Raw genomic sequence first — 24,623 nt, 5'->3', positions numbered from 1 at the left:
AGGCCTAGGCACGGAGAAGCCCTGATTTTGTGGCTGTACCGAAGATGGCAGTCACCCCACTTGGGCTGGCCCAATTTAGTCAGGTTTGGATTGTCTCGGTGCACGCCTGGCTTGCCATGCGAGGGGTTTGCCTGCAGACAGCACTTCGCATGCTGGCCCCGCTCTCCTTCCCCAGTGCTGGCCAGGCCTGCGTGGCATGGCGCATGGGCTTCCCGCTTGCCCAAGCTGTGCCAGGTGGGCAAGTGGGGCTGCTGCACCAGGGGCCGTGGGTGCCCCTAGCCGGGGTGCCCCCAGGTGGGGTGCCCCTACCCGGGGTGTCTGTGCCTGCTCCTCCGTGATGCTGCACCGCTGCCATTTCCTCGCAGGCGCTGCGCCGCCGCCGAGAGACACCTCTGCTTTTCCCTCTCCCTCCATTTTCACACTCCACCCACTTTTTGCTTTCTTTCTCCATCTCTGTCACCGTCTCTCCCTCTGGACCTGTCTTTATTTGGCACTCCCGGAAGCCGCTGGGCATTTCTGTCGTTGCCTGCCCGGGCAGCTGATGTGCCTGACTGACACCGGCTCCCGCGGAGGACGAGGAGGAGGAGGAGAAGGAGGAGGAGAAGAAGGAGGAGGAGGAGGAGGAGGGAGAGCAGCGGCGAGGAGAGGCGAGGCGAGACGAGGCGAGGGAGGGGGGAGCGAGTGGCCGGCCACGGATTGTCATTGCAGAGAGGAGGGGGAAAAAAAAAAAAAAGAGAGAGAGAGAGAGAGAGAGGCTGCACGGGTCATCAAAACAGGTAATTGAAGAGCAGGGAGGGGCGGGATGCGGGGAGCAGCCCGGCCTCCCCGGGGGCTGTGGGTGCGCTCCCGGCGCGGAGGGGCCGGGCGGCGGCGGACATTTTGTGGGGCGAGGAGGGGACGCCCCGGGGCTGCGGCCGGGCGCGGGGCTGGGGCAGCGCCCTCGGCCCCCGCGGGAGAGGCCGCGGCGGTGCCTCCGGCTCGGGCCCGAGCAGGCACAGCGAAGTAATGGCAGGGCGACAAAACGGCAAGGCAAACGGCAGTGCCGCTCCGGGGGTGTGCCCAGACTCCTTGGTCTTTGGGCAGCCTTGGGGGGCTCCCTGAGGGGTGCGGGTGGCGGCCCCTCAGCCCCCAGCCCGAGCCCCGAGCTCGCTGTCAGGTTGTCGAAACGCCCCTCTGCTCGTTCGTGTAGACCCGGCTGTGTCAAGTGATGCCGGTCTTGAACTCTCCTCGTCAGCGTAAGGTGATCTAATTTTGGTTGAGGCAGCTGGCGAGCTGGGCTCCGAAGTGCTTGCTCCTTGCACGCCTAAAGCCGGAGGTATGTGTTGGAGGTGGCGAGGGAGTTAGCCCGCTGAGGAGCACCCAGGCTTAGCTCTGAGGAAAGCATGGAGTTAAACAGCATCTTAGGGAGAAAGATCCGAAGAAATAATATATATACACTTATATTCATATATATATATGTATAAGGGATTCTGCAAATACAGAAGGACGTTCTGGGGGAGCAGGAGGAAGACAGAAATGAAGAATTGTGAAGCTGAGATGCTGCATTTTGCAATAAGTTGACGTTTGAAAGGAGTACTCCCCCAGAGGCTCAGCCAGCACAAAGCCAAGAAGAACTTGTTGTGACCCCACCTAAAAATGTAAAATCTGTCTTTTGCTTTGAGGATTGCTAGTGATCTGTATCTTAGCATTATGGGATCAACAGTGATGATTTTCATCATGTAAAACTCAGATTTCATAATGAGTAGGGGCAATCTTAAAAACAAAGACCATCTGGGAAAAAAAGGTGTCTTTATATGCATTACCGAAGTGTGGTTATTATCATATGATGGAAAATATTTTCAGGAAAAAAAAAATCCTACGTAGAGGCCAGTCCATTGGGAAATAATTTGAAGGAGTCTGTTTTTCAGAGGAACAGGGTGGGATCAATACTTCAGATTTTAATTATTTTTTTCTAAGTCTGACAAATGTGGCAATGGTTGATGGACTATTGTGTTTCATTGTTCTGTGAAACAGCAGTCAGAAAACTAGGCCTATTTCAGAAATGTAACTTTAAAAATTATTTAGAATAGGAAAAGCGTTAGAATGAGTTGAAACTCAATACAGTATTCTCAAAGCTGCCCTTTTAAGACTTTACTGATAGTTAGCTTTCCCAATTTTATGAAAATTTAATCCTGTAATTTCCTTTTAATTGCTTACTATGCAAATGATTATAAACTGTCTTCTGATTCTATACATTTTCGAAACAAGGATTTCATAACACCGGTTGATTCTATTTTGAGCAAGTCTGCACAAGAAGAAAAGCAATATACCTTCTGTAGCAAAGCCTGTTACATTGAATGATAGGACCTTTTAGGTCTTGGTCATAACAAAAATGTTAGTCTTCAGAATATTCTTATGATTCCTCTGCTTCTTCCCCCTCAAACGAATGCTGCTGAGATGTGGAAGGTGGAGAGGCACAACTCCAAATGTAATGAATAAAATATGTTTTCTCAATTAAATAAAAATAAAGAGGATGTGCATTATTTACTATTACAGTAGAGCAAATGTATGACATGTTTTCATTATTCTTTATCACCTATGGCGCTTGCCTCAGTGGAAAAAAGTGATTCCTTATATACCATAAAGAGGTATGTCAAGATAGATATAATCTTAGCAAAAATACTAAGATTACATATATTGAGAAAACTCTGTATCATTAGGTTTTCTAATCTCAGTGTATAATCTATGTTAGCCATTTAAAATACCAAGGGGAGCCTAAACTAGAAAAAAAAACCACTATAGAATTAATATTCCCATAGTACTAAAATTCATGGGAATTGGAATTAGCAGATAGTAGAAAAAGAAGTACAGTGCAGCAAGGAGGGCCGGAAGCAGAAGAGTTGTGTTCAGCTCACAGCCTTGATGTTGACTTCTGACATTACCTGGAGCAAGTCACACAATCTTTCCATGTTCCCATCTGTAGCCTGTCAAGGACAGTAACATTGTGAGAGGTTTGAACATTAGAGAGGAAAATGGCAAACAACCGAGTATCTTTAAAAATATTCCTTGTTGTTCTGCATGTGTTTTAACATTGTGTGCAACAGCAGCAAACTCAATAGTTGCAGTTGCTATCTTCTAGAGCATCTGACTTGATGAAAGAGAAGATTCTTTATTATCATGCTTATTGGGCAAAAACAAATGCTTCCAATAAATCAGGTATAAATCACTTCAGTTATTCAGACAGCTGTTTTATTATGAACTGGTTAAAAGATTTTGCTTGATTAAGCACTCTCAAAATATATAAAAAATAATAATTTGTTTCTCAAAAATTTTTAGTATGTCTTTTGAAATAGGGAGAGCAATTGGGAAATCGTCATCAGTGTCATTTTCGTGAGGTATACAGAAAGCTCCAGTTGCTCTCATATTTTTGAAAAATGAGTCATTTTGGCAGATGCGGTTTACTGACTCTCCAAATAAGAAATGCTCTGAACTTGAAAGGCTCAAATATTCTTGGAGAGTGTCACTGTTAGAACTATGTCAGAATATCAACACCTTCACTAAGCAGTGTACATTGAAATGACAAAACCGCACATGAGCACAACTGCATCTATGGCAGAGATTCTGCTGATTCAGCTAGTTCAGCAAGGGAATGATGTTTTTGTGTTTTTTTTTAAACCCCTCCAACTTTTGTCAACATGATAGCAAGACTTTATGGCATACATATGGCCTTAGTCCATGTTCTTAGTACTGTTGTCTTTATTTCACCTGTGTAGGTTCAGGTATGCTGTGTCAAACCTCAGGGTATTTTTATTACCAAAAAAGGTCCCATTGAAACTTGCTGTGTCTGACCCACATGTTTCAGAGAAGAACACAGTAGAGAAATGGCTTGTAAAATCCCAAACACCAGTAGCACTATGCTGGGAATCAAAGGCTTTTTTTTTTTTTTGGTGTATAGTAAGAAAACAGGTAAATGGTCAAGTCCCTAATTGCATAGTGTCTTATTTTTCCAGGAAGAAGTGCTCAGATACTGTGCATTAAAGTTGTATTTTCTATTATTTTAAATAATTAATTACTTTCTGGAAGGAATGCAGAGAATGATTTACATTTCTATGTGTAACCTGTCATTGTTTACAGAGAAGAAATAGTTGAATAACTCAGCTAACAGCTTTGGGTCCTCTAAAGCAACCAGCACAGAAGAGGCTAACACAAGCATCTAAGATGGGTCCAATTTGATCTTTCTGGGCTTCAGGATACCTCACACTAAACAGGAGGGATAAATAGCTGAATGTCTCGACTCTTGTAAGTGAGCAAGGTTGCATGGACCTTATACTTAGGGCCTCTCAGTAGTAACCAGGTTAGAGCAGGAAATAGAAAGGTCTTTTTTAGTAGCAGGTGGCCCATTTCATCCTCAATCAGAAGCAAAGGCACAATCCATTGTGTTGCTAACAGTATTGCAGAATCAGTGGCCTGAATTTTAGAATGGGAGATGGGCCAAGGCCTTGAGTTTTTGCGATCAGTGAAGATCACAGATGAAGCCACAGCAGTTGCAGAGCAAAGGGAGTATGCAGATGGCACAAAGTTTGCTTCAGCCCTCAGGGCTGCTGCCATGCTGGAAGAAGGGCCACGGGCTGCAGGCTGAGCAGGGAGCCATGAGGCCATCAGACACAGAGTCCTGAGCTCATAATTGCAGCAGGACATTCTGGTAGGACCAAGAACAGTAGCTAACTTGGCTGAAATTAAGCCCACCTATTCTGACATCTGACAGATGTCCACTGACATTTCAGTGTGTAGTACTCTTTGTTGCTGTTGTTTCATTTCATGTGATTGTTTGCATCAGAGTGACTTCCTTTGCACGGCCAGAGGAATGTTTCCTCTGACTTTCAAATTCAAACTGAGATGCGCTCAAGTAATGGATGTGTTCCAGAGTTGACTTGTCACACCTACTCTTGCAGGTTTAAATGAGAAATACCTGCATGGGTAGAAGGGATTATCCTTCAACATTGATGGTGAAGAAAATTCCTGATAATCAGAAAGTCAGAAGTTCGGGCTTTGGAGCAATATGGATCTGCATGCAAACTAGGATGTGGTGGTGTTCTGAAAGGCCAAGCCGCCAGCAGAGCAAACTGTTACTAACCCTGGCACTGAATAACTCAGCAGTCTCATCTTTTCTGAAAAAAAAAAAAAATCATAATCTGTGTTTTTAGAGTTTGAAACACTGTCTGTTTACTTTTAACTTTCTGCATTCACTTTTCTCCTGCCACATCTCAGAAGTACTGCACCACAATGTAAGGTTTTGTGCTTTGTGGAGTTTACCCTTTTGGGCAGTGCAAATTCAATTTGGTTGGAACCATAGCGTAAAGAATCTTACTGTTCAGTTATTATGAACTGAACTGAAGCACTTTAATAAAATCAATGCCTGCACGCAGTGTTTTCTCAGTTCAGCAAAGCAGTCTGCTTACATACAGTAATTGGACTTGTGACAGGTAATTAAATGGCTTGTAAGGTCTTTAGGATGCTTGATTACATGAAAAGCACTGTGCTAATACATAGTAAATGAGGTGGCTAAGAACACTGTGTATCTGTTGATTGGAGAGACACAAAAAATTACACTTCATTGGAGGGAAAGAAGAAAATAAAAACAAGACAAAGGACTATGAGCAGTGGTAACATAAAAAGGGAGCATAAAAAGAATAGGAGAATGTACTTAGGAACTGGGTTGCCTTGGTTATTTTAAGTCAATCATGCTTACACAGACTGTCAAGTCTTGACTGCTTCAGTATATCATTAAATAATGTATTTGTTCTTTGTGATCACAAAATTGGTAAGACAGCCAGAATTATTCAGCAAGGGATGGGAGCTCTTCACAGAACTTACATATAATTAGAAGTGAACTGATATTCCAGGAGGTACTAAACACATACATGAACACATGACATATTTTAAAGAATTTATATTAAATTATCAGAGGCCTAACCACAGTCCATGCTATTATTACATTGACTTGTAAGCACACAGCTTGACATGTGCAATTGCTCACCCATAATTATGGGACTAAAATGGGTTGTGATAAGAAATCTAAAATACGTCAACAGTCTTAGGGGTACTTGTCAAAATAGAGATTGTTTTACAAAGCAGTTCTGTAATATTTTTAAAATAGTGGGATACAAAAATGCCTCCATTCCTCTCCTGCCTGTTTATTTTTGTAGACAACAGCTTGATCACTGTGAGAGAGAGAAGCAGGGGAAGAGCCAGAATATAAGCAGAAAAGTATGTTTTGTGGTACCAATAGCATAAAGCCAGACAAAGGAAAAGCTTAGTTGGAAGAGGTACAGAATGCACATGCTTTTTCCTCTTCTACACAAAAGTCTTTTTTGCTAACAAAAAATAATCCTTTAAAAACACAAAGGGTATGCTAAAGACAGAAGTCTACAGACAAGGTGATTTAGGTAGCACACTTTTGCACATAGCAACAGAGGACTCATTTCTAGTGTGTTAATGGTTTTAACATGCACATTGAGCTACAGACAGAAGTGTTTTGTGATGAGTTTGTTAGAGCCTGCCAAGACTTCAAACCAATTTATCAGTCAAAATGGCATAACCAACCACAAAAGGCAGACGTCACCCATTTTTGTCTGCTCTTCCAGCTATAACACTTGTCCATTTTAACCAAAAAACAAAAGTTTTCAAAATTCTAAGAACCATTACATATACAATAGTATATCTTTTACTGGGAAAAATAAGAGAAATTCAACCAATACTTGAGAGCATTCCAAAGGAGCTTGTAGCAGATCTAGGGACAAAACAAGAAAAAAAGGTCACCAAAAGCTCTGATTTGTCCCCTGAATCATTCTCCTCATGCGGGCCTTTTCTGAGAGGTCTTCTGGTTTAATACAATTTGACATCACTTTGACAAGCCTCTGTTTACATTCCTCCCATACAGCTAATGGGAAACAAAACACAAGCCATACAAGGTAATGTTTGTCTGTCTACCAACACACTTTCTTTTAACCAATACTCCCTTGCTCTGCAGTCTCCACCCAAAATCATTTATGGTAGTAACCCAGATAGCTTCAGCAGCACCTCGCTGGCCACTCAGCTGATAACAGGCCGTGTCTGAGTTCCTCCTGGTAATGGGCAGCCCCTGAGATGCCAAGCCAGTAGGTTTTCATCATTTGGACTAGCATGAGGTGCAGCAGGAATTTGGCTCTGATGCCCCAGGTAGCAAAAAGACTGCGTGCTTAACTCAGCTTGGAGCTGGTACGCACATTTGAATGACAGTGCAGGAAAGCTAGCCAGCTGTGCCTCAAACTGCCTATTTTTTATTTATTTGTTATTATTTTTTTCAGAAATAAAGTGCTGTAAGATGCTTTTGTTATCTGAGGGGATGTTCAGGAATGTGTATGCATTTCCCCTCCCTTGAAACATATTGTACAGAAGAACTCAGAGGAGACAGCACTTTGGATCTGTAACATATTCACAACTGGCTTCAAGATAGTACCAGCTGGCAGTCAGGGGTTTTGTATATTTTGTTTATTGCATATCTCAGTAGCAATTTGTTAAGACTATGAGAGAAAGCACAAGTACGGGCTGCTGTACTTTCAAGAATAAGATTGTGTTTTTCCAAGCAGTGTAGGAACGTTAGATACAATAAAAATACCAAATTGCTGCCTGTACAGGCAACTGCCCTTTTTTGGAATAGAGAAGAAAAGCAAAATCTAACCTGTAGCATCTCAGATGATGAGAATGAGTCAGGTCAGGCTTCATTTTTTAGATGCCAAGTGGATTTGAAAGGACTGGTTCTAAGAAAAAAAAAAAAACAAATAAATGAACAAATCACTTCTTTTTCTTCTAAATTGAAAGAATATTAGGAATAAAAACAAACAATGAAATCTCATACTATCTTTTGATGATGTTTGTCAGAATATCATACTTTACAGGGTGGCACCATTCCTGTGTTCAAACCTGTCATTTTTACATGCCTGACAAGTCATCATCTCTTTTGTTTATTTTTTCTCCTATGCTACTACACTGTTTTTCCCTTTGGGCTCATTACAGCTTGTATCTTCTTGACATAGAGCAATATGGTCTTCTGCCGTAAGTTACATACAATGATAACAAGCATAATACCTGTATGTTTTGGCTTCCAGTTTGTCTGCTATTTGGGATGGATGTGTCAGGCAATTTAGTCTACTGACTAGTTTTTTCCCTTGATAACTGATAAATGGTGCTTTAAGACAGATGCCAAACTAGGGAGAAAAACAGTGCTGTTCTCCCAGGGCCTGTCTATAAAAAGTCTGCTTTTTGGCCTTCATTGTGCCCCTCTTCACTTTTGGGGGAGAAGAAATGACAGGTGGCTGTATTGTCACATGCCTTTAGCACCCCCAAAAAAGATACCACCAACAGTAAACTGGGCATTTCTATGGATCCTCTTTATTTTTTGTGTTCAAGAGATAGTTAGCATTGCCGACATTTAAGTAATTGTCATTAGATGTGATTTAACACCTTTTCTAGCTCTTAGTCGACCTTATTTTCAGTGAAGAACATTGTGCTTCTCCACTAAGGATCCAGGATCACACTGGAGTTGAAGTACTGTTGTTTCAACTCCTTACAGGTAGTCAGCATCAACTCTAGGGAAAGGTATATGATTAGCCTTGATAATCCATATCAAGATCAAAGCTTTAACTAAAATCCTGGTGGAAACAAGATAGAGAATCTGTCCTGATGTAAAAAATGTGCTCTATGGGAGTGGAGGCATCCCACAGATGTATTTACATCCTCTTTACTTTTTATTAACATGCAAAGATTTTATTTGGCACTGTAAATAGACTGATCTTATTATTTATTTATAATATAAGCTCTGATGCTACATCACACAGACAGTATCTTCACAAAAGTCAAGCTGTACCACTTGTGTTCTGACTCCTTTTGAGCTGTGGGTTTGTAGTATCGGTTTCACCACGCACGGTGGAGTGTGGAATGGTAACTAGTAAGAGGGACTCTGAATACAGGCCAAGAAAATGCTGAAGGCTGTCCTAATATGAGTCAGATACGTGAATCCCTAAGTATGGGCAAAGATGTCAATGTTTATACTGAGAATGGCTCGAGAGATTTGTCATGCTATTGCTCAGTGGAGCCTTTACTTCAGATCAGTAACATTAATGTCAGTCTTGTTTGTAAGAAACCTAGCTGACTGATAGTAAAGCAAAGTGTAAATGTAAGGTTATTGGATGTATGACCAATTTACTCTTGAAGTGTTATATACAGTAATGGCAAAAGTATACTTTATTCCTACACAGGATAACTGTATGTATCCTGCACACATGTATATGCGTATAGATACAAATCCCACATAGTCATGAATCGAGTCTAAAAGTAGGCAGAAAAAAAGATGGGTTCAGTGTAAACATAGCAACGGAGGAGTTCTTAAGGGTAACATTTCTCATAAAAACAAGGAAAAACCTGGCAGCCCTGATTTTTTGGTATAAATGGTTCTGACTTCTGTCTAAAGAGACTAGAACAATATACCATTTTGTAATTGTCTCGCTTTTGATATCTGATTTTAGAAGAACAACATTGTAGTTTTACAGCTGATGGGAACTGAGTAAAGCTGTGAAGAATACAGTGAACAAAAGTCCATTTTGCAGTTGGAGAGTATTGGATAAAAATGTCCACAGGTTTATTAAGTCAGGTCATTCCCTTGAGCTTCTAACACCGTAACCCATATTTTTAGCATCTTACAGAGGGCACTTTCTTGGGTAGAGCATTACAAGTGTGATCCATCGCTGTTTGTTTGTAAGATTAGTCCAAGTGCATGTAGTCAAATCAGAGTTGGATCCTTCGACAGGCAAAATCAGGCTAAAGAGGCAAAAAAGGAACAGCTTTTCCAAAGAAGTTTTGTACATGTCATCAATGAAACTTTTAGGGCAGATGGAAGCTAATATAGTTACCAACAGACCATGTCTTCAAGTAAAGACAAACAGGAAACATACTGGAAATATACTTTAAAATACTAATGAAAAGAATTGACTGCTAGTATGCTTCATTAGACCAGCCTGACTTTAGACTGCTTTAAAACATAACTTTTAAAACAGGCATGTTTTTAAGCCTTTACAAAGTAGGATACAATGTGAAAAGAATATGCCTATAATACTTTTGAGGAATAAGAGTGCTTTGTTTTAAGAAAAGGTTTAATAGTCTCAGGAAAGTTTACACATTTTGGAAGCTCTCTTGATACCTTCATATCACTCCTGCCAAGATACTTGCAACCTTACAAAAAGTTAAGGTGTTTTTTTTTAGAGAATTCATTGATTTTTCAAACAGAACAGTGTACATTTTCAATATAAGCAGAAGAGACCCCCCTCTGAATTTTGGACAGTGTTTATACGCACACTGTTTAATGTCATCCCCCTTTGGGGGTTTGCTTTTTTATTTAATGTAAATAGAAAAAAAAAGCATAAACTCCAGACAAAACTTTCTCATGAGAATGGTTCTCCTGAGACTTTCTCATTGTAAAATCTTCTGTTTCGCTCTTAGGTCAAACTCATCCCCCCCCCATATATTTATAGGGTAAAGTCTGAAGGTCCCACCTTGTTTGACAGAGGGCATGACTCACTGAGAGAGCTCTGCATGTGTTTCCACAATCCTAGTAGCTTCTCTCACACTTAAATTTTCAAAATAAAAAGGATTATCTTTATTCTTTAGGATTATTAATACTGATTTGGAAATCAAAAGCCCTCTTTTTATATTACCCTACTTTTAATAATAACATTTAGATTTTCTCCCCAGGGTAAGGGGACACTGAAGCAGCGTTGCTTGCTTTGGTTGCTAGTGCTGCACAGCGTTGCACAGGTTATTGCAATCCAGTATTACCCTTGGCTATCTCAAGAATACAGACACTTTTAACAGGCTGTTCATTAGCAGCTGATGCATTTACACGTATATTCCAGGCTTGTCTAACCTTTCTGACTCTACAAGCCACACACCGATGTCCTGTGCCTGACAGCCACAGGGCAGGGACCACAGAGCTGCTACTTGCCAGCTTCCCCTGGCTGGGGATGCAGATTCCCCCATGGTCCCCACTTCCACACCACCCGAGCGCAGGGCAGGGGATACAAGCCTTCATGTGGGAGCTCTGCTTGAGCTGCCCACGAGGATCATGTTCATCAGGGTCACCACCAGCCCCCTTCCTGTACATCACTCAGCAGAATGAAACACAACCCTAAGTGAGGAACATGGATGTTCAGCTCGTTATATGAAATGACGGGGGGCGGGTTAAACATAGCTTTCTCTTAGCTTATGTAACTGTTTCTCAGTCAGTAGTGTATAGAGCGCTGTGTTCCCTGAGACATTGGCCCGTGTTCAAAAGTGTCAGTGCCTACACTTCCTCGCATGTAAGAAAACAGATAATCACACTGTGGGGCAATGAAATGATATGTGAGTTGCTCAAAATTTAGCCACGTTTCTATTTCATTTTACATCAAGAATTACTGTTGCAGCACTGCATAAGTAGGCCCTGGCTTTTTTTTTTTTTTTTTTTCTCCCCAAAGGTTAATTAGTGCTCGATTTAAAAAGCTTGAGAAACACTGATTCGTATCAGGTACTTTCATAAGGAAAAAAAAAAAGTGATAGGAAATCACATCAGAAGAACAAACAGAAAACCTTTATGGCTTCTTGTGTAGTCATTTAATAAAGTGGCTAAATCTTACTACAAAGCATAAAAGACCCAGACAAATTTCAGCATGTACCTTTAGAAAAATCGGGAGGTATACGTTTAAAGTCTGGCTTTCAGTCAAGTATTAAGTCTGTATTTTTGCCTCAGTAAATGGCTGTTGCAAGTCACTGTAGGCATAATTTTCTACCAAATACATTTATAAACACTAGAGCCATCTCAGTACCTGATTAGAAGTATCCACATATATTTGTCACAAACTGCCCAAATATAGGCTGCCCAGAGCTACACAGCAGTGGTTTGTATCTGCTATTTACAACGAAAACCAAGGGCTGATCATATCCCTTCTTGTCACAGAAGCAAGTCCCCCTATGTCAGCTGCTTCCCTGCAACTGTTTATAAGCCAGAGAGACAATATTTAAAACGCATGAGCTTTGCCATAAAAGCTGGTAAAGCCACCAGATGAGCAGAACTGTAACATGAAGCATGGGTATTCCTCAAAGGGAACTAACACTGTTTCTGTCCTGAATGATTTTTTCAGAATGGCAGAGACTCATGGCTTGATGGAGAGACTGGAGAAGGCAGTGACTCGACTTGAATCGTTATTTTCAGATTCACATAGATCTGGTGGAATGGAGTGCGATGCCATTAATGGTGTCAATGGAAGTAAGTCTGTTTTTTTGAGGTACCGCCTCCTTCTGTTGTTAAAAATCAACTTGTAAGAAGAGCAGGTGTTTTTCTTCTAAGCATGATTATAAATTGATATAGCCTAGAAAATGCATGATTTGTCTTGTCTCTTAAATATACTGTCCATATCTCAAGCGTTATTGCTCTTTCCATTTTAGCATTTATATTGTAGATAACTCACAAGATGAAAATGTCTGCTTTAGCCCAGTTAGCAGAAGAAATGAGACATCCCAAAAATTTCCAGCATAAATATTCCTGAAGTCACCGATACAAACACCAAGTTTATTTTCCAACTCTCTGAATTTCACAGTGCAGACCTGCATCATTCAATCGAGTAACATCCTTAATCAGATAGGAGTTTGTTCATGAGCATTTGCTCACCAAGAGCTGCTACACATCCTTGGCCTTACTTTGATCTCTCTTGAGCCGTCCCTTCTCAAGTGGATCTCCCAAGCGCTGCATTGGAGATACATGAAAGAAACGTCTTCATTTATTCACGTCATACCACCAAATCATATTTTTTCACTCACTAAATTTTTTGTTGTTCCTGCAGTTTACAGGCTAAATAACCTTATAAATGTGGCAGTTCCGATGTTGACTGAATAGAGGTACCCTTTCCTTTCTCAAGAGATGCTGTTTGTTTGTGTTTTTTGTTTTGTTTTGTTTTTACCCACAGTCCCTGCATATATCCCTTTCTTAACTTCATGTCCTTCGCTTTCCATATTCCTTAGCCCTTCCCTGCCTTCTCCAGAGCAGAGCGCATCCCAGTCTGGGCTCAGCTGCTGTACAGAGCGCTGCAGAACAAGCAGAAAGTGGCAGGCATCTTCTTTATTGGCAGAAGCAAGCTACTGTATGTCAGCTGCTTTATCACAACTGTATGCCAACCCTCGCCCAGCAAGGCATGTGAGGGACCTTCGCCCAGCTCCGTGTGCCATAGGCCTGTGTGCTGGCAGTTGCTGTGGAGCAGCTGACTTAAAGCAGTGTGTTTCTGTGGCAGGAGGGGAGCAGCTTCCAGCAGGCTTCCCAGAGCAGATGAGTTGGCTGGTCAGAGTAAGCTTCAGTAATAAAATGTGTACAGTCTGGAGAAAATCTAGAGAGCTAGTAAACCTTAGCAAACTCATGCAGAAACATGACCCGTGTACGAGCTGACAAATAAATCAACCACCAGAGGGAAGCCCACATTTTTTTAAAGATGTAGGCGATCCTATAATGAACCCATTTGGGTGAACCTCTGTACTAATCCAGAGCTCAGAACTGCAGAACCAGGGTCGCTATTACAAAAAGAGATCAACTCACCATGAGTGCCCTCATGAAAATTACTATATCCTTGCCCTAGCGTAAGAGCTGAATAAGGTGAAGAACTTCACCTACCCCCACCCCCCAGGGAAGCAGAGCCTTAAATCCCCAGCAGATCCTCAGAAGAAACCGACTGATGAATGTTGTAGGAATGAGATTATAAAACACACCCACTGGGAGAAACAGCAGCAGAAACGGATATGAGCAGCACCACAGAGCACTTCCCAGCCTGTACCATGTCTCCAGGCCGAGCTGGCTCACCTGGGGACTCGGGAACTAGCTGTTGCTGATGCAGGTAGGAAAGACTGCAGCAGTTCTTCAGTTTGGGTGATGGATGCACATAGACTGCCACAAACGTAATTCTGTATGCCTGCGTTACTGTGTCTCTGGAGAGGTTCACTCAGTCTCCACAGCAATTGCAGAGCCATCAGTCTTACAGAGCAGGTCTCTCTTTCTTTTCCTACTTTAAAACTGACGCTACGCCAAAGAGTGTGACATTTTTTAAGTTTCTAGAGGAAATGGAGGTATGTTGCTATCTTCTACTGTGCCCCCTCCCACTAAAAGACCATTCCATAACTGGAAGCATTACAAAAAGCAAGCTTACCTTGTTTATTAATACGTTTTTGGAAACAACAAAATAGTGGGGAGCATGGGAGGAATGTACCTTTACTTGTTTCTTACAATGACAAGATTGCAAACAAATCATTCAATGGCTCTGCACAGCCCACTATAGTAAATTCTCCTGGGAGTTAGCTGTATTGAATAGTAAAAAATAGCACAGTTGCTTTCTAGTTTTGCATAGCACAATTGCCATTTGGTGAACTGCTATTTAGAAGTCTGATCTAAAGGAAAAGGTTACAATGATTCTCTTGGAGACACACACAGATTTTGACAAAGAAGGCAAATGGGCTTTGGAAAGCATCTCCACAACTAAAACCTTTTGTACACTAGGTCATTCGAGGGGTTTACACACAAACACTTAATATGGAAGAAAGCCCAGAAATTCCTCAGAATTAAAGGTGAGTGACATCAAGGGAACAAAAGGAGCCTTGAAATCCCGCCTAGCTGTCTAACTACATTTTTTTTTCACACAGGCCATTGCGAACTCCAATTGCCAAAGCCTTTCTTTTTTATGTCAAGGAGCCAGATGACTCTTATGAAATAAAGAGGGCTTTCAAGATTATGAATTTGGACACAATTGTCATATAGTGCCAAAAGGTTAAAGCAAACTCTCTGGAGAAAGCCTGGTACCTCTTCAGAACAGCCTTCAGGCTTCATTAAGGAGGGAGAGAGGCTGGGAAGAATATTAACCTTGGTCTCTCAGATCCTACAGATGCCATAAATTCACACATGCATTGCTCATGCTGGACCCGGTACAGGTTCTGAGGCATAGACATGAGGATATGTCAGGGAGGAAGGAGTGGGCTGGAAAGCATCCAAAGAAAGATTACTTTTGCCATCTTAAACCTTATCACATAAAGCCATTTAGAAAGCCAGTTACATAAGAAACTGAGTCTCATCTTAGTCTTCTGATTGTCCACTCGATCAGGAAACTGCCCTGTACACCATACAGAACACAGCATTTTTATTCTTCCGTCAGCATATATAGCACATACATAGTCAGTGGGATGTGCTAGCTAGAAGAATTGTTTGAGCCTTCTTTCTTCGAGGACAGTTTTGTAAGGTCACACAACAAAGTAAGGAGATTACCACATCTCACTGCATCAATTGACTGTCAGTTAATTCTCGAGGCTCTACCTTGCTGGCAAGTGAATTACTTATTAATGATTGCCAAACAATACGGAGAGCTGCAGGAATGGGTGGATGGTATAAAAATAGTTGTTCAGTACAGAGCAGATTCTTTTTAGGGGATGGTATTTGTTTTATGTGCAGTAATACAGTTTTGTTATGATGATCACCCTTGTCGGGCCAGCAGGCCTTTGAAGGGCTGAGAAATATTTACTATAGCACCTGTTATTTTAATACAAAAGAGGCTTCTTAGTTACAGTATACAAAGACAATTCCCTTCATGCTCCTATCCAGGTTATACCAGGAGCAGGTGTTTTTTTTTGTTTTGTTTTGTTTTCTTTCTTTCTATTTATAAAAAAAAATTATGCATCATTTTTCACTGTTTTTCACCAATTTCACAAATCAGTGAGTAAAGCAGAAATTAAGTTAAAGCAATTTTCCCTGATTCTATGCTATTTCTCCTCCATGTACTACATAGGAAGAATATAGAAGCTCTATACATTACGTGCTTTTTGAGCCCATTATAATGGAATGCTCTTGTTCTGCAGGCATAGCACCCTATGTCGAAGCGTTTGATAGGCTGCTGAATGGAAGTGTTGCTGAGTTTCTCAGGCATAGCAAGATTCTTGAAGGTGATGTGAAGACACATGTGAGTATTACTCAAATTTTCTACCCCCATTATAAATGTACAAGTCTTGGAAACTGCGTGACAGAGGAGAATTTTAACAGCAGTTCCCTGAATTATTAGTTCTTGGTAACATGGCCATAACACACTGAGGGCATTTAGTTGCAGAAGGGCTTTGGGATTCATAAGAGGCTGCTCCTCTACTACAGCACCAAAGGTTGAAGATTATAGCATGCAAAATATATCAATATTCTCAGTTGCAAGCAATTTGAATTGTCCTGTTGGCTGCTAAGGTTCCTTTGCAGGACAGGAACATAGTTAAGAACAAGAGTCAGCAATTGAGCAACAAACAATAGGAAGAAATGATGAAATTACTTTGTAACCATGTAATCAGAGCTTTTTTTTTTATTTTATTTTTTAAGCCTGCCTTCTGTAAACTTGGTGGTAGAAGGACAAATATGGACTCATTTTTACCACAGCTTACCAGTGTAGGTTTCGCCAAAAAAACACCCACAAAAGATACACACAGGGTCAGTTTGAGCAAGGTCTGAAGGAGTGTGAAGCTTTTGATGTTATCTAGTGGATCCCTGCAATCAGACCCATCTCCATGTGTGTTCATAATTTCCCAGTTCCTTGCAGCTGCTGCCCCACATAACAAGCACTGTAGCCAGAAAAGCATGCAGCCCTGCAAGCTGCTGGGATTGAAAGGACAGTGTAAGTACTTTGCAAGACAGCCAAAGCAACCAGTTTGTTGACAGAGGAAGAGCTGTGAACTATCTGAACTGTGTTTTGTCTGTGGTGTTAAAAGTTCTTCTGAGTAGGGTAGAGATTCTGAGCTGGTTAGGCCTGAAGAACTAGAAGGAGACTGGATGGTTCTAGAGGATCCCTGTGTTTTTAAGGAAATGCTGGACATCCTTTTTATTTGTAAAATGAAATTATATGTAAAAAGTCTTTTTACATTAACAGCTAGTCTGTAAGCTGCTATATATGTACTTTGCTCTTAAAATAAATAAGGGAAAAACTAATAAACTGGGGAAAAAAACCCTGTACACCTAACAGAGCAGAGAACTGGTCCCTGGAAAGGATCTCTTCTAGCTTTGGTCATGAAGTTCATTAAGCACCATTATTTTGCAGGTGATTTCTCAACAGTGTAAAACTGATATACAGAACTAGCCTTAGTACTGCACCCCAACACTAAGCAATGAAAAAGTTTGCATTTAACATTGTAAATGACTAAACCCTCTGTAATTTACAGTATCTATAAATGTTTAAAATCAGTAAATGTATTAATTTGCACATTTGTCACTATTTGACACATATAATTGAGTCCATATAAAATAAGGTGTATAATTTATCTGCCACGTCTGTGGATAGTCCCCAGCATATTGTTGATGATAGTGTAATGTAAACCATAATAAGGAGTATGTATTAGGACTACAAGATTATACATAAACAACTTTCCTCTACATAAAGAAACTGGTGATTCTGATTGCAGCCTATTAAGTATTCTGAAATCTTAGATCCTGAATTTACAGCATGAAGCAGACTGTGGTTGCCTTATGCTCATACTTATCACTGCAGCAACATCTGTGCTTTACCTTAACAAGTGGAACAAGGAGTATTTTTCTTCTGGGTGTCTTATAGACCATGTGTCCTCAGCATTATACTTGCAGCTGCTGTCTCTGCCACATAATTAGCTGAAGGGAAGGTTGTATTTTATTTCAGAAAACACCTGTTGCCTAGAAAACCTCACATACCTGACCGACCAGAATGGTAATATGAATGAAAGAGAGACTTTATATTATGCTACAGAAATAAGGGATTTAACATGATGTGTTTCGTGCTGATTGCTGTAAGGATTGTGCAGTTTGTGTTTCTGATGAAAGGAAGAACACAGCCATAACTAGGATCTGTTGTGCGCCCCACGCCTGTTCTTTCAGCATGCTGAAATAGTCTATTGAAAGGGAACAAAAATAAAAAAGAAAACTAACAGCTAGCTCCTGGCTCCATGCAGCACAGTGGATTTTACAAAGATTAGTTTATCAAAGAAGTGTTCTGCTTAGACTCAATCTTGAGAGCAACATATTTCTCATTCAAATTACAGTACAATACTGAAGCTCTGAGGTCAACTGCATTAAAGAAACTAACCACATTTTAAACGACAGATAAAATGGCTAGCCTTTTTACGTAGTCTATTTAAAACAAATTATCCTAAATGGCTAGGATGAGATTCTTTTTCTGTCCTATCACTGTGGGATAAAAATCTGGTGATTATGTGGGTATTTCTGTGGCATACAAAGACCCCTAGAGGCATAGAGTTTATGAAGGACCTGTATGCTGTCTGGGTCATAATGACAGAGCATGTGAAGTCGGTGAATAGTGAGCATGGCCAGGACTGCTGCCAACCAGCTGTCCTTGGCCTGACATACCAGTGCCTCGGAGGCTGTCACCAACTATTAAAGGTTAGAACAGCCCTGAAGCTGATGGACCATGTGTGCCAACACTGGACCATTCTTCTCTCAAAATGAGGGAATTCAAAAGCAGTAAAACATAGACTGCGGGCCTACAGCATAGACAGTTCTCTTATGTCCAGCAGATACGATAGCACTGGCTGATTGCTAGACCACAGAGGTGCGAGTCCTATCATTATTTGCCCTGATGCATCCACCACTACAGAAAATGTGCTGAGGGTTATGGAGAACTGCCTGAGGAAGACAGTCTACCTTCAGATTGTGTCCCAGTGAGAACACTCGGCAGGCAGATTTGATGGGCTTTTTGCCATGTCAAAGCAAAGCAAGCAGGATTTCAGAAGAGCAAGAACAGGTTTTTGTGATGTGTTTATGATGAGCTTCTACACATTGTTTCTGTTTTTGTGATATCTCAAGTGATGGGATACTTTGGCTCAAGTTTGAACAATGTACCAGATGAGACATAATGATAAGAAGAGAATGTACTAGTTCTACAAGAAAAAGACAGATAACATAAAATTTCCATATTATAATATTTCATGTGTTGTGGAACAGAGAAGAATTACAGCCTTCCTGTCAAACACATGCACTAATACTTGCCTTTTTATTATTGTTTATTTGTAAGAATCCTCTAATCTCCAAACCCCAGCAGTTCAAAGAACAGATTGACTGGGTGATTCGGTTATATTTCCTTTTCTCTCATCCAAGCTATTTAGCTTGGAAAGGAAAACCAGAGAAATATTGACTTCTTTTTCCTCCTCTCTACCATCAAATTCCAGCTGCTGAAATGCAGAGCTCAGACAGACAACCAACTACACTGTGTAGCATAGATTGGAGCGCTCAGGAATACAAAGGCTGTTGGTTAGCTTGTTCCTTACTGGGAGAGAGTTAAGATACAACTCATTTACCTTAATGACCATGCAAACAACATATCAGGGGAGCAGCAATTAAAAAACACAGCACGTTATCCCACCTGTAGGGGTTCTCTGTGTGCATGCACACTGATCTGTTACCATTGTGAGCAGAGGAAGAAGTGTTCACACTATGGAAATGTTGTTTGTATGCACATACCCACAAAGGTTTTCTTCTCTTAATCTATTACTCAAAAGCTATGACATTCTCCTCTACTCCTTCCAGGCACAGTCCATGTGAACACAGACATCTGAAGGCAGGAGTTATCTTTAATGAGGTATCTTTTATAAGTTATCTTTATATTCGCACTCTGCAAAGTGCAGCTCCAGTTTGTCCCATCAGCAAAGTTAAAAAATCATAGCGTTCTCATTTCTTCCAAAGAGTATTTATTAAACATGGCATAGCTGTATTTTGTCTTTGCTTGTGAAAGATGTTGAAGAATTAGTCAATGACATTCACAGCCCTGAACTTTGAACCGGATGCTCTGTCTGTGATATACAAAAAAAAAAACCACACTTTTGCACTTCATATTACCTAATCAAAGCACAGACTATCAAACCCATTATTTGGCTGATTCCTCATTAACAAGGCAATTTGCTTACAGGGCAACAGAATGCACAAGTGTACTCTCCATGTTGTTCTTTTGTGCCCAGAGGCTGTGTGGTTTTAGGCATTGTGTTGAAAGTTGAATTAGAGCTCAGAGGAGAGGATGATGTCAACATGCCCAAAGAGAAGCTCACTGTCAGGCTGCCTTTGCATTTCTGTGATAGGTATTTTCTGGTGGATGAAATAAACACCAAACCAAGTAGCTACCATAGGACTGGGAAAAACAAAATTAAAAAAAAATGAATAATGACAAATATTTTTTACAGTCTACAAAATAATCAGCTGAAAGAGATTAAACATAGAAAACAGTTCTGCCATCCACCAAAGTGAGAAAAAAGAACAACGACAAATAATCAGCAATAAAAAAGCAACCTTGGAAATGTATCAATATTAGTATTGATTTTTAATGATAATTCAGTAATATTTCTCACCTTACATGTCTACAAGATATTTCATAACATAAGCAATGAAGAATGTTCGCTTTATCATGACAAGCAAGCTGGAAATACAATATGCACAGTGTAGGCAAGTGGTTAATCCAGAACAAGTATCATTTTTAGGTGCTTTACAATTTTTGATTGGTCTTTTCCAAGGGATGACTTCACTCCTGGCCTAAGGGTTGGATCTGGCTTTAAAACAAGCGGGATTTATTGGGTCAGCTGCGATGGCTTGCAGACCTGGTTGCGCTCGTCTAACTCTAAGACACCTGGCTGGCAAGAAAAATGGCTCTTAAGCATGAAGAACCTGGCCATGGCTAGTCTAGACCAACACCCCCTGAAAGAGTGGGAGTTTTTCCATTAATTTTGATGAAAACTGGATCAAGCTGTTTGTTTCTTGATACTGACGTTGCACAAAATGCCACTTGCTTTTCCTCTTACTGAAAAAGGCAAGGAAGACACAAAATTCTCACAGACCCTCCTGAAAAATGTGTGATGGTAGCCAGTACTGTGCCTTTATTTGTGTACTGCTGGCACAAGAAACATGCACCTGTAAATTTAGGGTAGTGGTGGTGGGAATAGATAATGAGAACAGTCCATATGGCATTTTCTCAGTCAGAAGCATAAGAAAACAGAAACACAAACAGTAAAGGCTGTCAACAGTCTTCATAACCTGTTTTCACGGGGCTTGCTTCTTTGCACAGGGAATAGTTCCTATCTAAATCCAAATATGTTTGTTTCAAAGTAGTGGAGTCGATCAGGGGCAGTTTTTTGGATAAGGCTCTAAAACTGTTGGCCCCTAAAGCAGGGATTATGTCTGTATGTGGTTACCCAGTAAAACAGGAGGTTTTGATTTCAAAAAGAAATCAGAAAAAAAGGATCAGAATGATATGACTGGGAAGCCCTAGATGTAACAGGAACCAAAAGAAAACTCCATCATGTTTGCCCATGAACATGTTGGAAGATAACTTGCACATATGAAAAAAAAAACAAAACCTGATAGTGAAGGGCTCTTTAATCTCCCATATGGATTCAGAATGATACCCAGTGTTCAGACTAGATTTAAGGTGCATCTTTTACCAATTAATTTAATTAATGATTGGAGCAATTTACCAAGGCATACAATTAATTTTCAGCCATTTTAAGTCTCTAAATAAGAACTGTTCATATGCTCTAGCTCATGCTAATTTTGTTAGCCTCTAAAAATCTTTTAGTGAAGCCCTTTATGAGCAAATTTGAACCTACTGACATGAAACCTGTTTTTCTCAGTGGTTTTCCATGGATTCCTTACAAGAAGTCTACAGACCTAGAGGCATAAGTGCCCCACAGGTTGAAAAACACTGCCTCAGCTTAACCCAAAATCATGAGGTGATACAATTACATGACTAAATTAGTTAGCTAAATAACAGGTATAGACCAGCTGCACTCACAGCCACAAACACAGTGTGACTGTGTCTCAGTTAGGGATGATGTGAGATGTGGAGTTGGCGGAGATCCCAGGTTCACAAGGAGGTCTTCAGAAGCCTTGGTAAGATAATCAGACTTATACCTTTCCCTCTGATTTGAAGTGGTCCAGGTTTGCTAGAGCATAGGTGACAGTCATCTTAGCCATTCAACCTCTGAAAAGTGAGGTCTGGACTACTTAGAACAGTAATTTCCAGTGAACCACTGGCAGATGAAACTATCTCGGTCCATCAGGAAAACTAAGAGAAGCGGAGAGACAACATTCCTGCTTTCAATATCAGGATGATTTTCTCATGACTGAAAACTCTTTACTGGTACCAATGCTCATGGTTCTTATTTCTTTTATGAGGAATTATGATTTTTCAGGTTGGAGCTGTAACACTATTTAAACCCATATCTTTCAAGCTGAAAAATATGGATTTTTTTTTAAACATCTTTTGAGTTTTGAGTACCACACCGTGACACTTATCTCCCGTGCTTGATTGATGTCATTTGTTGCTACAGGCTACGAGCGAGTCTTTTATTAATTTTCGGTCCCATTCTTTCCGAAAAGCACATGCACAGTCTTTTCACTCATGCTGCCTCCCCATCCCTGACCTGCTTTTATTTTGTTAGTTGGTGGTTGCAACTGTTTATGAGTGTTTAGAAATGCTGGGATTGGAAACTGAGAAGGCTGTTCATTGTAGTCAGCAAAAAAACAAACAATGAGCTCAGAATCTGGCTCTTCAGTCAGTTTCTAGTAAAAAGGAGTTCAGTGAATAATGAGAATTAAGCCACAAGGGAAACCAATGCACAGTTTGAATGTTGTTTTAAATAAGCTGGGAGTGCTGTCAGGAGTGATGAGGATAAAATGTGGCTAAAGATGTGTATGGCCTCTTTATACAATTTGAATTGCATGATCAATACGGCAAGATTTCTGAATGCTGAAGAGTCCACTGGGAGAAATTAAACCATGTCACTGTCACTGCTCACTTCAGTTAGTCTACTGACACCCATAAATTGAACTATATATTTCTACAATTAATCTGAACTGCAGAACAGTTCAATCTTTGCTATTTTGTCTCATACATTTAACTGTGTTTTATTCTAGAGCTCAGAGCTACAATAAAAAGATTGGTTTAGGATCTTGAAGTAGTTCTTCCAGGCTGAAATGTTTATTTTTTGTTGTTTCAGTACATGTTCTGTTTAAAGAACAACCTTAGGTCAGAGTTGTTTTTCAATCCCATCAACATGCATGTAGATAACTACCTTGCCTTTCAGAGAGGCTGAGGCCCAACCTCCAAGTAAATCTGGCCTTTCGGTATTTAGCACCTCTGTAAAGCAAAGCATGCTCTAGGTGGGAAGAAACCTTAAATATTATAAAACTCCTTATGTAGTTCATATATATGAACTTCCTTCCATATTACTACATTTTGGTCTGGGTCTGGGATTCTTCCAAGGCAATACAAATGGAAGTGCAGTTACAAGGAGACGGATTCTGGCATTTTTAGCCTTTGAAGTGTTTTTAAGGAGCTCTGTGGGACAGCTTGCAGAAAAAAGTGGATAATAATGTCAGAAGTTGTCCTGAAGTGTGTGAGAGGCAGAACATGCACAACGCAATTTCAGTATGAGCCTGTTTCTCCAAGCTCTCTCGCTGAAGACAGGATTTCTTAGAAATGGATGAATCTCCAGTCTTTATATTCAGTATTTGTCAGACACAGAAAGTCAAGAAGTAAGGTCCGTGATAGAGTACCCAGTGAACACTGCTAAAAGATTATTTATGAAGTGATGCCTAAACAAGTGCTGTAGCCTTTTTAATTTACAGAGATAAGCATCTGGAGTTCCTAGAACTTTTATTTGTTAAACTGGGGACACATGAATGCCATCCTAAAGCGTGTTAATCATAGCTTTTCAGATATTTCCTCAGCATGTATTTGGACCTCCACTGAGAAGAGCTTGTAAGGCCACTGCTGGGGATGGAGAGGGGGAATGCTTAGCAGCAGACCTCAGTGGCAAAACAGTCCACCAGAGAAATAACTGGGGTTCCTGCAGCCAGTGCAGGCAAAAGCACATTTGTACACATGCCAACAAGACATGCAGATCCCTGAGATCTCTGTGAGACTCCCCTACATCTCTACAGCTTGTGTAATACAGAGAAATAAAATGACAAGTGAGTAACAGTTTAGCCCAAACAGTAACTATCCATCTGTCTTAGGTCATTAGCACTGAAAGATCTTTAAGACCAATATGGCTTGAGCTTCACCAGACGTACGAGCTGTAAGAGCTCTGAGTGTTTTATGTCACAGCCCTGCTTACTGAAAGGTCAAACTAGTGAACCTAGATACAGATGCTACTCCGAAACAACAAATAAATAATGCTGGCTGGTGCCGTGCACAGTTACATGACACAGCATTTCACACGCTGGCAGACAGAAACAGTTAGAGAGACCAGCGCTGCTCTAACCTTACATTGGTACTGGACTGGCAGTAGCAATGCTGAGAAATTTTAGCAAAAATTCCCTAATATAGACATTACTATGGAGGCTGAAAAACACTATAAATAAATAAATAAATAAATAAAAACGCAGGACAGCTGATTGGTGGTAGCCAAATGTATCTGTCTGAAAATAGAAAATATCTGAGGTGGAGGCTGGCTCCATCAAAATCAATGGCAAATCTCCCACTGACTTCAATTTTTACAACAATTTCAACCCTGTTTTCTATATGGACCAGTAAGAGAAAGGTGACAGTTTT

General features: G+C 40.6%; 1 protein-coding gene across 3 annotated transcripts in view; it reads left to right on the top strand.

Moving 5' to 3' along the window:
- The first annotated feature begins 477 nt into the window (after positions 1–477).
- The window catches only part of CAP2 (cyclase associated actin cytoskeleton regulatory protein 2), a 65,175-nt gene continuing 41,029 nt past the window's right edge, over positions 478–24,623 (top strand). Inside the window, exons 1-3 of one of the 3 annotated variants that reach the window (XM_083826831.1) lie at positions 478–647; positions 12,189–12,313; positions 15,928–16,028. In XM_083826831.1, the coding sequence (XP_083682957.1) occupies positions 12,190–12,313; positions 15,928–16,028 (225 nt within the window). In that variant the 5' untranslated portion in view covers positions 478–647; position 12,189. Of the gene's footprint in view, positions 777–12,188; positions 12,314–15,927; positions 16,029–24,623 lie in introns of all 3 variants that reach the window. The other 2 variants (XM_083826832.1, XM_083826830.1) reach the window with 2 other exon arrangements.

Source organism: Anser anser, assembly GCF_964211835.1.
Source record: "Anser anser genome assembly, chromosome: 2".
NCBI lineage: Eukaryota > Metazoa > Chordata > Aves > Anseriformes > Anatidae > Anser > Anser anser.
The sequence above is the reverse complement of the archived record's forward strand: the minus strand, read 5'-3'. Positions and strand labels throughout refer to the sequence as shown.